At 35.6% G+C, this 14,122-nt stretch overlaps 1 protein-coding gene and 1 pseudogene across 3 annotated transcripts in view; one reads left to right on the top strand and one right to left on the bottom strand.

Annotated features, from left to right (window-relative positions):
- The window catches only part of Msr1 (macrophage scavenger receptor 1), a 60,846-nt gene that overhangs the window by 30,410 nt on the left and 16,314 nt on the right, over positions 1-14,122 (bottom strand). For all 3 annotated transcript variants that reach the window (XM_048456602.3, XM_085680206.2, XM_085680207.2), the window contains 4 exons: positions 13,219-13,628; positions 10,223-10,409; positions 7,756-7,836; positions 1,862-1,951 (listed from right to left, as the gene is read on the bottom strand). In XM_048456602.3, coding sequence (XP_048312559.3) covers positions 1,862-1,951; positions 7,756-7,836; positions 10,223-10,409; positions 13,219-13,628 — 768 coding nt within the window. The remainder of the gene's footprint in view (positions 1-1,861; positions 1,952-7,755; positions 7,837-10,222; positions 10,410-13,218; positions 13,629-14,122) is intronic.
- LOC125414531 (ubiquitin-conjugating enzyme E2 L3 pseudogene) lies at positions 2,803-3,315 on the top strand (annotated as a pseudogene).

The following is a 14,122-nucleotide window of genomic DNA, read 5'->3' as shown; positions in this document are numbered from 1 at the left end:
TTCCCTCCTCCATCAGCTCAACATCTTCTAACTCATCCCACATCTTTACTATTTCCCATTACAAATTTATTTTCTGTCTCATTATTTATTCATTTGCACCAGAACATCCTAAAGACTAGATTTTATAAGTCCAGGGACTTGATGGAATTCTAATGACTCCTTTCCTAAGTGTTCATTGGTCCCTTAATTCTGTAGACTAATCACATCTGGCTATGAGAATACCTACCTACTTACATAGGGATTGTAGCCCAAGTGTTACATAAGGGTCAGTGATTCAAACTTAGAAGTAAATATGGAAATGTTCATCATGGGTCAGACTCCAACATTTTAATTTTTAAAGAATACTCCTCCTTAATAAAGAGTATTACCAAATTTTCAGTTTGTTCAAGAAGAAAAATAAAAGATCTAAAAATGTAAATGGGAGAGAAGTAATATTTATTTATGATGAACATTTATGATTCACCATTTCTTTTCTTCACAGAGAAAGAGCCACGATATAAAACTCAGTTTCAACATTTCAGCTCGAATTTCATGCTTAGGAAGGAGAAATAGTTGCGCAACTGCTGCCACTGTTTCTATACAGTGATGTCTATACAGTAAAGCTACGGTTTCTATACAGTGTAACACCAATGTTACACAGAAAATGATTCCAAGAATACCCTCTGATCTGCCTAACCATCATGGCCCGTTCTCTAGACACCTGGAAACCAGAGATGTATTTCCTAACTCCACAACTTTGCCTTTTCCAGAAGAGCACACAGTTGGAATCTTCAAGTTTAGTATTTTCAGATAAACTTCTTTCAGTTGGCAATATGCATTTAAGATTTTTCCATATAATTTTGTGGCCTGATTGTCTGTTACTCTTTGTCGCTAATTATGATTCTGCTTTCTGCCTTCTTCACAACTTATTTATCCATTCATGTATTGAAGTGTGGTAGAGGTTGGTGTGTTCGTAGTGTTTAGGTGGATCACAACTTATCTTGCAACTAAAAGTCTATTCTGTAACACTATAGAAATGAAATGTTGCTCACGTGCCAGACTTCATACAATATGGAACACAAGGAGTGAACCATAACGTACTCAATGACTTCTGTTAATAATTATGAACTATTACTGGCTTAATACTTGTGTCAAATGTTTCCTCTGTATGTTTAAGGAGAGGTGTATGAGAAATGAATGCCTTCCTTGACATTTTCCTATAAACCTATAAGTGATAAAATCTATTAAAACTATCTTAACAATATAGACTGTATTCCCTTGGTATTATTATCATTTGAAATGGGAAAATAAGCTTATTACCTGCTGATGTTGTTATACAAAGAACACAATCCAATATTAGTCTATTAGTATAATTAGTTGTAATAACACTTGCTTTCTATGCAAAAGAGACATTGCTGAGCAATGTTGATTATTATGCACTAATATGCAAGATAAATCCATTAATTTTGTTATGAATATGTTTTTCAACTGGGACTTACCAAGATTTAGCCAATTGTATTCTAAAGGTTATTTATACTGTTTGCTTCTTTTTCTTGGTAGTCTTTTGACTATGCTTATTGTATGGTTCATAGTGTGCTGCTATTGTGTAAAATGAATAGATTGTGTGTGTGTGTGTGTGTGTGTGTGTGAATGTGCATGTATGATCTGTGTATAAAATCTGTGAACTATTGTATTTTTGGAGCATAGGAAGTTTACTCTGATGAGTAAAAACTAATTTCAATTGATTTTAGACTATAAATTTTACTATTTGAGTGCTGCTATTTTATAAGTACAATTTTTTTATGCAAACATTTTAGAAACACTACCAATGATCCAGTGTTTATTTGCATACTCTGTGATAACAACCATAGCTTTACAATACCTGACCTCCCCGCCTTTCCAGGTGGCCCTGGGTATCCTCTATTTCCAGGGATGCCAGCTGGACCCCGATCACCTTTAAGGCCTGGAGGACCTGCATGGTTAATAAAGAAAACAAAAATGTCTAGCAATTAATTTTCAAACATATTTGAGCACCCACACCCAAAATATGAAGTAAGTGAGTCTCTGAGGAGAGTATGACATTTTCTAACCATTCACACATTCCATTGAAAGATAATATAATAAATGATATAAATTTGTTGCAATGAGTGTGTTACAGTCAGTGAAAAGCACATTGTTAATCAACAAAAAGCACTACATTTTCCGTTTTAGCCAGAAAGCTACTATCATCTGTCAGAAAATATCAAGTGGCAGATATATCTATAACTTGTATAAAAAAATTTTGAAGCTAAGCGTTTTAATATTTACATTAGTAAAAATACAATAAAGCAGTAAAAAGTGAAACGAGTGTTTATTTAAACACCACAACCTTGAATTACTTATGACTATGAAATACACACTCATATATTGAAATCTGAAAATCACCATTATTTTAGCTTATTACTTCAAGGTGACTATGAACACTCCATGTGCAGAAAAGTGGCTGCTATGAAATAAAGTATTTGTCGTAGAGTGAGAAAGTTAACATAAGCTAACATTAAAAGAGCTTGTGTTCTGTTTTACCTTGTTTCCAGTGTTGTTATCAGTTTACTGAGAATCATTAATGCAATTTTCATTTGCTTCCTCATGGAATCATGTTATAACAAATTGTTTGTACCCCTTACTTCAATGTCAAACTTTATAAATATTGCCTTTGTTTACAAGATGAAGCAGAATTTGCATGTATTTAACCCCCTAAAAATGTTTTCTATGCATTTACACATATATCTAAAACTGGATAAATTATCTTTAAAATGCTATGTTTAAGAAATATATAATGGAGCACCAGATCCAAGATGGCGGCCAGCAGGAGGCTGATGAAGGAGCTTGAAGAGCTCCGCAAATGTAGAATGAAAAACTTCCGTAACATCCAGGTTGATGAAGCTAATTTATTGACTTGGCAAGGGCTTATTGTTCCTGACAGCCCTCCATATGACAAGGTGGCCTTCAGAATTGAAATCAACTTTCCAGCAGAATATCCATTCAAACCACCCAAGATCACATTTAAAACCAAGATCTACCACCCTAACATTGATGAGAAGGGGCAGGTCTGTCTGCCAGTAATTAGTGCTGAAAATTGGAAGCCAGTCACCAAAACCAACCACGTAATCCAGTCCCTCATAGCACTGGTGAACGACCCCCAGCCTGAGCACCCACTCCAGGCTGACCTAGCTGAAGAATACTCTAAGGACCGTAAAAAAATTCTGTAAGAATGCTTTAGAGTTTACAAAGAAATATGGGGAAGAGCGACCTGTGGACTAAAATCTGCCATGAGTGATTCCAGCAAGTTTGAGCAGAGCCCCCCAAGCAGAGCATTCAGACACCCCGCAAAGCAGAACTCTGTAGAAAATTGACACGTGCTACCACTTGGCATCCGCTTGTGGCAGTTACTAACTTTCTACAGTTTTCGTAATCAAAAGGGGTCTAGGTAACCTGTAAAGTAGGATTAAAAAATTCAGATGTTCTAAAAAAAAAAAAAAAGAAATATATAATGACAAATAGTTAAAAAATATTATTCAAATCATTACAAAATGTTTATTCTAACAGAAATTAGGCATGTAATCTAAATAAATGGCATTATATAATAAAGGCAGGCCATTATAAATCACCAATGAGCAATACCAAATATTGCATGTACACTTTGTAGTGTATATTCACTTGAGTTTTTTAGCATGTAATCTAAAATAGCTTAACTTAGTCTACCTGGGAAAACTGACATTTAGATATTTCTTCATTATGCCACCTGACATCTGTCCTTACGGTTATTGAGAAATGTGGTTTGCATGTACAGTGCCTCCTAAAATGCTCAGATAGTGAAGTTTGGCAGTGTTCTCATGAGTGGAAGGCATCACAAGGGGTTCTGACTTTACAGTGCGTTTTTAACCAACCAATACCATCAGTACTGATTACTAGTAAGTAGGGCATAACTTAATACCCTGCAAGCTCCATGAAGGACAAACTGTACAGCTGCTTCCTTGTTCTCCATATAGTACTGCATGCAACCAATACACAGTATATACTTTTAGAGTGAAAAGCAATACACCATTCTCTAGACATATTTCCAGGAGACTGGTACTATAAAATGAATTATTATTGTATTGCCTCAATAAAAAGTACATTTTAATCTACTATGCACCCTAGAGGATGTCTAATGATTGTAATGCATTAACTACTTAGGGTCCCTATTGTAGGGCCCGGTCTCCCCTTACTCCCTGGGGTGCGTCTCGAGGACTGTTTTGGTTAGCCAGCTAAGCTTCCTGCTAGTTTCTGTTCTCTCTGCCATAGCCTGGTGATTTAGCTGTAGGGCATTGTTTCATCTTTGGTATGGTAATTTCCCATCAGCCCAGGAGGAGTGCCTATAGGGTGCCAGGTTCTTTCTCCACTGCTCTCTGCCCCCAACCCCCTGCCTGGGAAGGAATCCCCACACAGCACCAGGTTCCTTTACTGGGGCCAAGTATATTAGTTTGGCAAAAAGGTGAATAAAGTGGCATTTGGCTCCTGACGAATGACCCAGGTCTCTTGTGTGTGTGTGTGTGTGTGTGTGTGTCTTTATTTCAATCTCCAGGCCTTTGCCCAAACTCGCATGAGGTACGGAGGCATGCGAACCGTACTGAGAGGGCAACGCAGAATTAGTGGTACACCCTATGGTAACCACTACAGTTCTTAAGATATTTCTATCACGGCTGTAGGAGGAAGTATTTGGTATGCTGAGTTTAAAGATTTAAATAACAGTATATATGGGGCTTTGATGAAAGCAGAATTATGATTATCATCTATCGTTTAGTTCCAGTGTTTTGGTATCGAATTTGAAGCAACCAGACCAAACACTGAACAGAGTACAGCAATTAAGTGTGTGTTGGGGGAATCCTATCTGTTTTACGTTTGGATAGTCTGATATTTTGTCAAACATCAAATCAAATATCAGCCCTCTACCAGAAAGGGCTGTTATCAACCAGGAACTATAATTGACTGTTATGAGGAAACTGCACAGTGCCTATTTGTGTAAATGAGCAGTGTCATTTTATGATAAACCCTTGTTCTAATTCATCTTCACTGCCATCTTGATTGGATCTGGAATTTGAGTAAAAGAGGAACCCTTGTGTGTGTTGGGGGCAGAGGGTCCAGTGAGGGCATTCTAAGTAGAAGCAACCAAGGGAGAGGGAAGTCCCTCTCCTGGACTGCATGGCACCTTCCAGCAGCAGCTCAGCAGTGATAAACGCAAGAGGATTGCACCGTGCTGCCTGCTGTGTGCTTTGCTTCTAGCAGATGAGAGTTTATTCTGCCGATGCGGCTACTGCTACTGTTGCTGTTGCTACTGTGGCCAATGTTCTTTCCTGACGTCAAACTCCAGCTTCTTGATGTTTCAACATGAACTGAAGAAAGAATTTTCTAAATAAACTTTAGCTCCAGATGAGGATTGTTAAGCAGTCAGCATTATGAACTGAGTAGCCAACGGGTTCTCTTCCTCTCCAGTGTGAAGATAGCTGTTGAATTATTTAGCACCTATTGTGTAAGTCAACTTAATAATTCTGTTTTTCCTTTTCATTGAAAGTAGATTTTTCTTTCATACAGTATATCCTTAGCATAGTTCCCCCTCCCTCCACTCCTTCTAGCTACCTACTTTCCCTCTCCTCCAGATTCACTTCTGCTCCTTTTCCTCTTCAGAAAAAAGAAAAAAGTCTCCAAGAGATGACAGCCAGACTTGACAAAATAAGATACAATAAGATAGACCAAAAGTCATCATATCATGACTGAACAAGCAAGCCAACAGGAGAAAAAGAGTCTCAAAATTAGACAAAGGAGTCCAAGACACACCCTTTCCTACTGTTACGAGTTCTAAAAAACCACCAAGCTAACAGCCATATCATAGTCTCAGAGGACCTGGTACTGACCCATGAAGGCTCTGTGCTTGTTGCTTCAGTCTCTGTGAGCTGATGTTAACCCTTCTCAGTTGACTCGGTCGTCCATGTTTGCCTGGTGTCCTCGATCCAGCTCTGACTCCTACAGTCTTTCCTCCCCATCCACTGTGGGGTTTCCTGATGTCTGAGGAGAGAAGCCTCTCTCTCTCTCTCTCTCTCTCTCTCTCTCTCTCTCTCTCTCTCTCTCTCTCTTTCTCTCTCTCTCATATTGTGCATCATTCTGTTCAACTGGATGACCCTAATTAATTTGGTAGGAGACATGGTATATTTGATTTGACATGGTGTCTGTTTACACTAGGAACTTAAACTGAAAAGTTCAAATGCTATTCTATCTCACACATCTGCATACCAGAAACTTAGAATAATGCCTTCTAGATGTTGCTTGTACAGTAAATCATGAACCACACTGACTTTCTATGCTTGTGTTACAGGGTTTTAGAAACTATGCTTCATAGTAGGGGTAGTTTCTTACAGACCTTGAAAACAGTGGTTTGGGCAATAATGTTGACTGATTCTCCTACTTAAGATATGATTGAATTTTTTCTTAAGATGTGTAGATTCTTCAACAAGTAGAAGGACTTCGTGGGATAAAAACACTTATCTACCATTATTGTCAAATACACACATTCACTGGCTTACAGAAAGAATAATATACACTCTTTATAAATAGAGGTATGAATATATGTGAGAGATGATAAATAGGTAGATACATAGGTAGGTAGGTAGGTAAAGAGTTTACTGCTATTTTTAGTATTTCAAGTATAAGATACACAATAATATAATTATATGATAGATTTTATTCTTGCTTTTCAACTTGGGGCATTTTTTCTCATGTGATTTTGGCTAGTCAAAATATTTATAGAAAAAAGAATGTTTATTTCATCTAAAGAGGAAAAACTAAGAATAAATCCAAGGTATTTAGATAAATTGACTAGTAAGCCTTTCTAATTGTGTTTAAATCATTCAGTCTATTTTATTTGCAAACAGTATGAAGGGAATTTGTTTGCAAAGGATGGCAAATGAATGCATGGCAATAACATTGTTTTTATTATTGGCTACAGAATTGTTTTTTGAGCAAAGAAAGTTCATGTTCTCGCTCCTTTTTTATGTCCTCTATAATCTTTATTCAAAACATTGCTTTCAAGACTATGACATCCTTAGAGGAAAATAACTAAGCACAATTTTGTGACTCATTAATGTTTCTATATAACTGGAAAAATCATAGCTTTCAAATTAATTCAATGTGAAGGTGATTTTCTTATTCTCCTTCACATTTAGGTTTACATGAACAATATATTGCATATGGTCTCTATGAAAGCCATCAGACTCAAAAACAAGCTCATGTAGTAACTGTTGCTAAATCATTAAATAATGTACAAGAGTCAGTAATTAGTGCTTGGGCTAGAGAGATGATCCAGTAGTTAAAAGCACTGGCTGCTCTTCCAGAGGACACATGTTTAATTCCTGGAACTCATATGGAAACTAACAATTATCTGTAACTCATATTCTCTGAGATCAGATACCCTTTTCCCATCTCAAAAGATACCAGATGTGCACACAGTGCACAGACATATGTGCAACCAAAACATACACATAAAATAATAAAATACTTTAAAATAAACTAATGCTCACCATTTAATTTGCCATGTGGTTAGGATGCTAGAACACATTACATTTTTCAACACATGAGACAATTTACAAGCACTCACACACAGCTACACCACAGAAAAGATGAAATGGACATTCATCCCTAATCACAAACATGGATACACATCATTCAACCTCACGGTATATGATTAAGTGATTGCTATGTCCTTACCTTTTAAACCCGGAATGCCAGGTAGACCACTTACTCCAGTGAGCCCTCTGTCTCCCTTTTCTCCTGGAGGTCCAGGAGGTCCTTTAAGAAGCACAAGTATCGACTATAATTATAAAGCATGGGTAAAATTATCATTTATCAAGATAGTCATATGGAAATCCAAATATTCCTATTTGCTGTACATTAATATAAAATGAATAACTCTGACCTTTCTAAATGGCTAAGTACTCTGATGTTGAGAACTGTAATGGCCTCATCTGAGAAAAATGTCATATCCTCAAATTAAATCACATAAATACTGTTGTGAGGTTAATATTTTGCTAGGTTATAATAAACTGGTAACAGAGAAATGGTCACTGTGACAGCACAAAATAACATAAATATTGTGTACATATTAAAACTTAGATTTGTAATACTATTGATGGGAATAAATATACATATGTATATGAATGTGTGCATGAGTATGTGGGTGAATGTATGTACTTGTCACAACAATGAAAGGAATAGAAGCCATAAATTTGAAAGATAGGAAGTAGGGTACAAGGGAAGAGTTCGTCAGAAAAAATGGAATGGGGGAAATTAATGGATTATATTTTAATTTAAAAACCTTAAAATCTATAAAATAATTGTTGATAAAGTTGGGCTATTCCTTTTCTAGGTGGAATGAGTAAACTGTAGACTATGTAGGCAATTACAAGGCTAATACAACAAACAAAACTGGAAAATTGTGAAAGTACAACAAATATCTAATATAAATATTCTCCACCCAAAATTCCAGATTTGTGACCTCACAGACATTACAGACAGAGAGAGAAGAAGAATGAAGTTAAGGGCAACCAAAACCCACAGGAATAATTTCTACAAAATACACTGGGACATCTTATTATCATTTTGTACCTCTTATAGTTTTAAACAATTTCCAAACAAAATATTTGAAATTACAAACAAAATCAGATGGCTAGGTGGAATTCAATCGTAGAGTACCAACACAGCCTGTCCAAGACCCTAGGCTTTATTCCTAACAGTGAGTGTGAGAAAATGGTATATGTGTAAGCATGACCGTTATTTTCTTGTGTTCATTCCCTAAGAGAGAATACAGAGCAGATATCACACAATATTTTTCTTTTATTAGTTATAGTAACTAATTCTGCATCATTCAAAATACATAGAACAGAGAAAAATGCTGGGCCTTTTCAGATACTTGGTATACTTGGTATTCAGAGGCCCAATTCCCATGAATTATTATCCTCATAAAATAACCAAAATAATTATGAATGTAAAAATGTGTATGGAGTAACACAGTGAAAAATCAAGAGCCAACAAAGAAAATGATATCAAGATCATACCATTGACTTTTGCTAAGTGAACTTCCAAAACATTTTATGAATAAGGAAGATAACCTAGAAGAGTTGGATGATATAGATTTTTTAAAGGACTAATTGGCTAGTTCATGGGCAAGTTTTAATAAATTACTTTAATACAAAGTAAGATGAGCAATACAGACTAAACTCTGGTTTGTGAAAGTTCATAGCATAGGAATGAACCGTTAACTCATAGAGAGGGCACAAGGGAGTGTGTCATAAGCAAAGAACTTTCAGTTCCTTATATAACTCAGTTACCTTTTAAGATGCTGACCAGCATTAACGTATATTACAACATTTCAACAGCAATCAAGGCATATGGAGTATATCATAAAGTTTCCAAAACTTCTTTGGAAACTTTGAAGAAGAGAAAATTCAATAAAACCAATTCAAATCAACTATTTAAAAGACAGAACAAGAAAATGAGAGAGACATAACTCAAGCTGGAAAAAGAAAAAAAAATATATAAAAAAGGTAGCAGAAATAGATACAGGGAAAAGAAGTTATCAGGTCTTCAAATTCAAGAATTTTTACAAGAGATAAACTATAAGCACACAAACCAGAAAGTTAGAACTACAGAAACATATTCATAATGTGAAAATTATTAAAATTTATTATGTAGGCATAAATGATTTCTGCTTGCTAAAAGATGAGTAAGGTTCATTGGCACGGTAGAAGATACTGATATATCTAAGATTATCTTTAAGAATCCAAGAGGTGTTTCTAAATGACAGTATAGTCAGAAAAGAAGAAAAGAGATTTTTTGTGCTTTTATAGTTCTCTCTTTCTGATTTTTTTTGAGACAAGCTCTCACTGTGAAGCTTAGTCTGGCTTCAAACTTGTGGTGTCCTCCTGCCCCAGCCTTCCCAATACTGACTCACCATGTCTAGTTTTGCATTTCTCTTTAAGAAATTCTAGGGTGTGGGTGACATTACCATGCTTGCCCTCATATTAACTGTTCTTCTGTGCACAGTAACTGCATATTAACTGTCTGTAGTAACTACATTCTCAAAAATCATTTCCTTTAAATGACAGGATTTCAAATACCAGAGGTCTGCATATAAGGATATATTTTAATGTCTCATTTTTGGGACAAGATGTCTCACCTTGAATTAAGGTGATATTTTTCAATGTCTGTGAGTGTTCCCAGTCCTTCAGTCTGAGGTCATTAGTGATGTTATTCAAAACTTTCATTTCCTGTTTTACTTCCTGTTTCACATGTTCTTGTTCTTCTTTCACAGACTGGAATTCTGCTGATGCTTTGCGCACACGTTCCTCTAACTTATTGATGTCCTAAAACACACAGTGAGCATCGCAACCTTTGTTACATGCAATTAGGAAATATATAAGTGAACAGAGTTTTGGAAATTTGAATGTTGTAAAATCACATAACATTGGGCAAGTGCTATAAGATAAGAATAAGGAAATAAGTATTCAAAATTGCAGCTCTCTGGCTGCATAGCATTTCTTCTTCAAACTAAATGGTTCACTAAGATCCCTAGTCAAAACAAACAAAATCAGTTGCCTATACATCCAAGAATGCTTCTACTCTCAAATAAACTAATGTCAAATACTGAGAATTAAAAATAGCATCTTATCATAGGGGTTTTAATTTATCCAAAATGAAATTTCTTCACAGTTTATTTGGGGTTAAACATTCTTATTTTGTGATATTGTTTTATAGCAATAACTGAAGTTTAATGTAATTCTCAGTGATAATGATAGTAAGAACAGGGTTTCATATTTAGTAAGGTGTGCAAGTTGCATTTTCATAACATTTTACTCTCAAATTTTATTGCCTCTGCCATTGATACTTTTGTATTTTCATCGGTTATAAATAGACCATCTGTAGATGTATACATACATGCACACACAGTGTACAGATCTTTTCTTTTCTATATTTCTTTGGGATAGAATCTCATGTACCACTTGGCCTTAAATGTGCTATTTAGCTAAGGGTGATCTTCACCTCCTGATTCTCTTCGTCTAGCTTTTCAGGGCTGAGATTTTAGACATGTACTAGCCATCATGCACATATTCACATGTAGAAAATAGGAGCACAGTAAAGTCTCTCCAACATGACTGCCCATATGTTGGCTGAACAAGGATGGCACCAGTGAATGTGCCAAGCTGGACATAGAAAGCACAGGAGAAAATAAGGCTTCCACCCTACAAAAAGAACTATAAGTGACTGAGGAAATGGGAACAAGGAGCAGTGGCCCTCCCCAAGGAAGAGCATACCAATTGGTTGCCCAGTGCCAAATGGTAAGTCTGAAAATATACATACAGGTAGTGTTATACAGACTGAATAGGTTATATTTAGGAACACACATGTACATACATATATACACATAAAATAACAATTACTGAAAAAGTGGGTCATGGATTTGAAGAACAAATGGGAAAAGGTGTAGATTCTTGGAGGGAGGGAAGTAAGGGAGTTTTGTAATTAAATTGTGATCTCAAAAACAAAATTGCAAGAGCCTTTGCTGCTGTAATACTGTTACGTCTGCTTGCTTGTTTTGCAGTGCTGGGCTGAGCCCAGGGCCCTATGTCTGTTCTGTTATCATTCTATCACTGAGCAATAATTTATTATCTGGAAAATAGCTTCATCAGGAGTGTTCTTTTGTTGTTGAATCTCAATTTTTGAGATTGTAATTTAACTGCAATGTCTTCCCCCTCTTTCCTCTCCAGAAGCCCTCCCTGGTCTACTTCAAATTCATAGCAATTAAAGGAAAAAGAGACCATGTATGAATTTGAAGAACGATTCCTTACAGGGAAAATACATCATGCTGGTATTGTTTAAATATTGATAGAAATAGAGTTTTCACAAAAAGATTCCAAGTTTTAGATAATTTATAATATGTAGATTATTTTTTTATATGGGTAGTAAAGTTTCAGCCAAACACTTAGCATTTTCTTTTTCTTTTCTTTTGGTTTTCCGAGGGAGGCATCTTTGGATGCCTGTCCTGCTAGCATTCAGGAGGCAGAAGCAGGCAAATACTTAGTTTTTAATGAAAAGAAATAATAGTAATTGCTCAACAAAAATAGCATCATAAATACTTGTTGTTTTTTTTTTCATTTTTATCTTCCTTTCATTTTCTAAGATCTATTTCAGGAGAAAAGATAAACACAAATGTTAGTCAGGATTAGCTATAAAATGATCTGGATCCAAGGTCATAATTTACAGTACATGGGATGTAGTACACAGGATAGTACATAATTTACAGTACATGGGTTTAATGTACAAACTAGTTTTGTAAAGAATTATTTATTGTATCATATGTCTGCATGTTCCAGCTGGTTGTTTCTACACTGAGCCATTGCACAACCTATATAGTCCCTGAAGTCTAAAGTTTCTCTCTCTGACCTAGAAAGAATCTTTACTAACAACTACCCTAAACTATATTGTTTCTTGGCAGTCATAAAAGGGGATAGATGGGTGATCATTCTATAGTCTGATTGTGTTCCGGTTTTTGTGTGGCTGTTTTGATGGTTAATGAATGCGAGAGCTCAAACAGAACTAGAAAACAATGCATATTAAATCTTATGGTGATTATAAGTATACACTGTAAGCCTATTAAGAACTCAAGTTAAAATATATTTATAATTTTCAAATTTTAATTTTAGTTACCAGTGCAAAAAAACTTAAGTGAATCCTCTAGAAACAGCAAAATAAAGTATCTAAAAATTCTACTTCATAAGATATCCATGTAAAGAACATTCATATTACTTTGATGTAAAGATAGTTAGATTATTTATAAAGTTCACACAAACAGGTATTTACCTTACTAGACATGCTCAGGTAATCTAAATCATATAAGTGGTGTAGTCTCACAAGGCAATAAATGGTATTTATAATATAAAAACACTTTCGTAACCTGGATCCTTTGGAAAATAATATTCTCCTTTCTCTGGGGGGTTTGGAAAAGGCCCCAGTTACATCTATAAAGATCTCTTATTAGATTGTCAGAGGCATCTACATCAGTAGGTAAAGTAGAAAACATTTTGTGTCCCCTACTTTCTGAATTGCCTGAGGAAACAGAATCTGTATGAATTTTGTTTTAGAATGAACTACACCATTGTATTCTGAAATGCTTACCTCCTGTTGCTTCACGGTAGACTCACTGACTTTGCGATTCAGTGTTTCTGTTTGGAGCTGGGCATCAAGCAGTGTGGTATTGAGACTCAGCAAGGATTTGGAAATTTCATCTAGTGAGTTCCCATGTTCCTGGACTGACGAAATCAAGGAACTTAACTGCAGCAGAACATCATTGAGTCTTTGGTCAGTTGCCATACTGAAATTCTGGAAGCGTTCTGTGTCCATGAGGTTGGCTTTAAAGTCTGAAATGCTTTGGATTCTCTCCTCCAAGTCCGTCATGTGTTCCGTGATGGCTGTAAATCTCTTTTCAGCTTTATTTGTGTCTTCTTCTCCAATCAGACTTTGAGATGTATCACTTGTGTTAACTGAACCAACTAAGCAGTTCTTCATTTCCCTATTGATAAGCTGAGCTGAATATTTAAATAAAAATAAATCAAATCATAGCCTGTATCAATTTTGCTCATCACTAGTTTCTATGTCTCTGCGTTACATTCCATTACAGTATGTTGAATGCTATCCTAAATCAAGAATGTATTTTTTAAACATAAAGCAAAGAAAACCAGCCTACAAATCACAATCCCAGAGAACTTAAACAACAATGGAGAAATTAAGAGAGACATACATAGATCTAATCTACATGGGAAGTAGAAAAAGAGAAGATCTCCCGAGTAAATTGGGAGCATGGGGACCTTAGGAGGTACTAAAGTACTATCTCTTTCAACAGTGGGTAAGATGGAGTAGACTAAATATGTAAAACTTATCACTGGCAGCTGATAGCCAAGGAAATTCTACTTCATTGCAAAGTGGATTATACATGAAAGAATGTCTTATCAGAATTTTTGCAGCCTTTACCCTCATAGAAAGAAATGCCTGATAACTGATTATTATTTATACTAACAATAAG

This window comes from Myodes glareolus, chromosome 23, assembly GCF_982192425.1.
Source record: "Myodes glareolus chromosome 23, mMyoGla1.1, whole genome shotgun sequence".
NCBI classification, from domain to species: Eukaryota; Metazoa; Chordata; class Mammalia; order Rodentia; family Cricetidae; genus Myodes; species Myodes glareolus.
The sequence above is the reverse complement of the archived record's forward strand: the minus strand, read 5'-3'. Positions and strand labels throughout refer to the sequence as shown.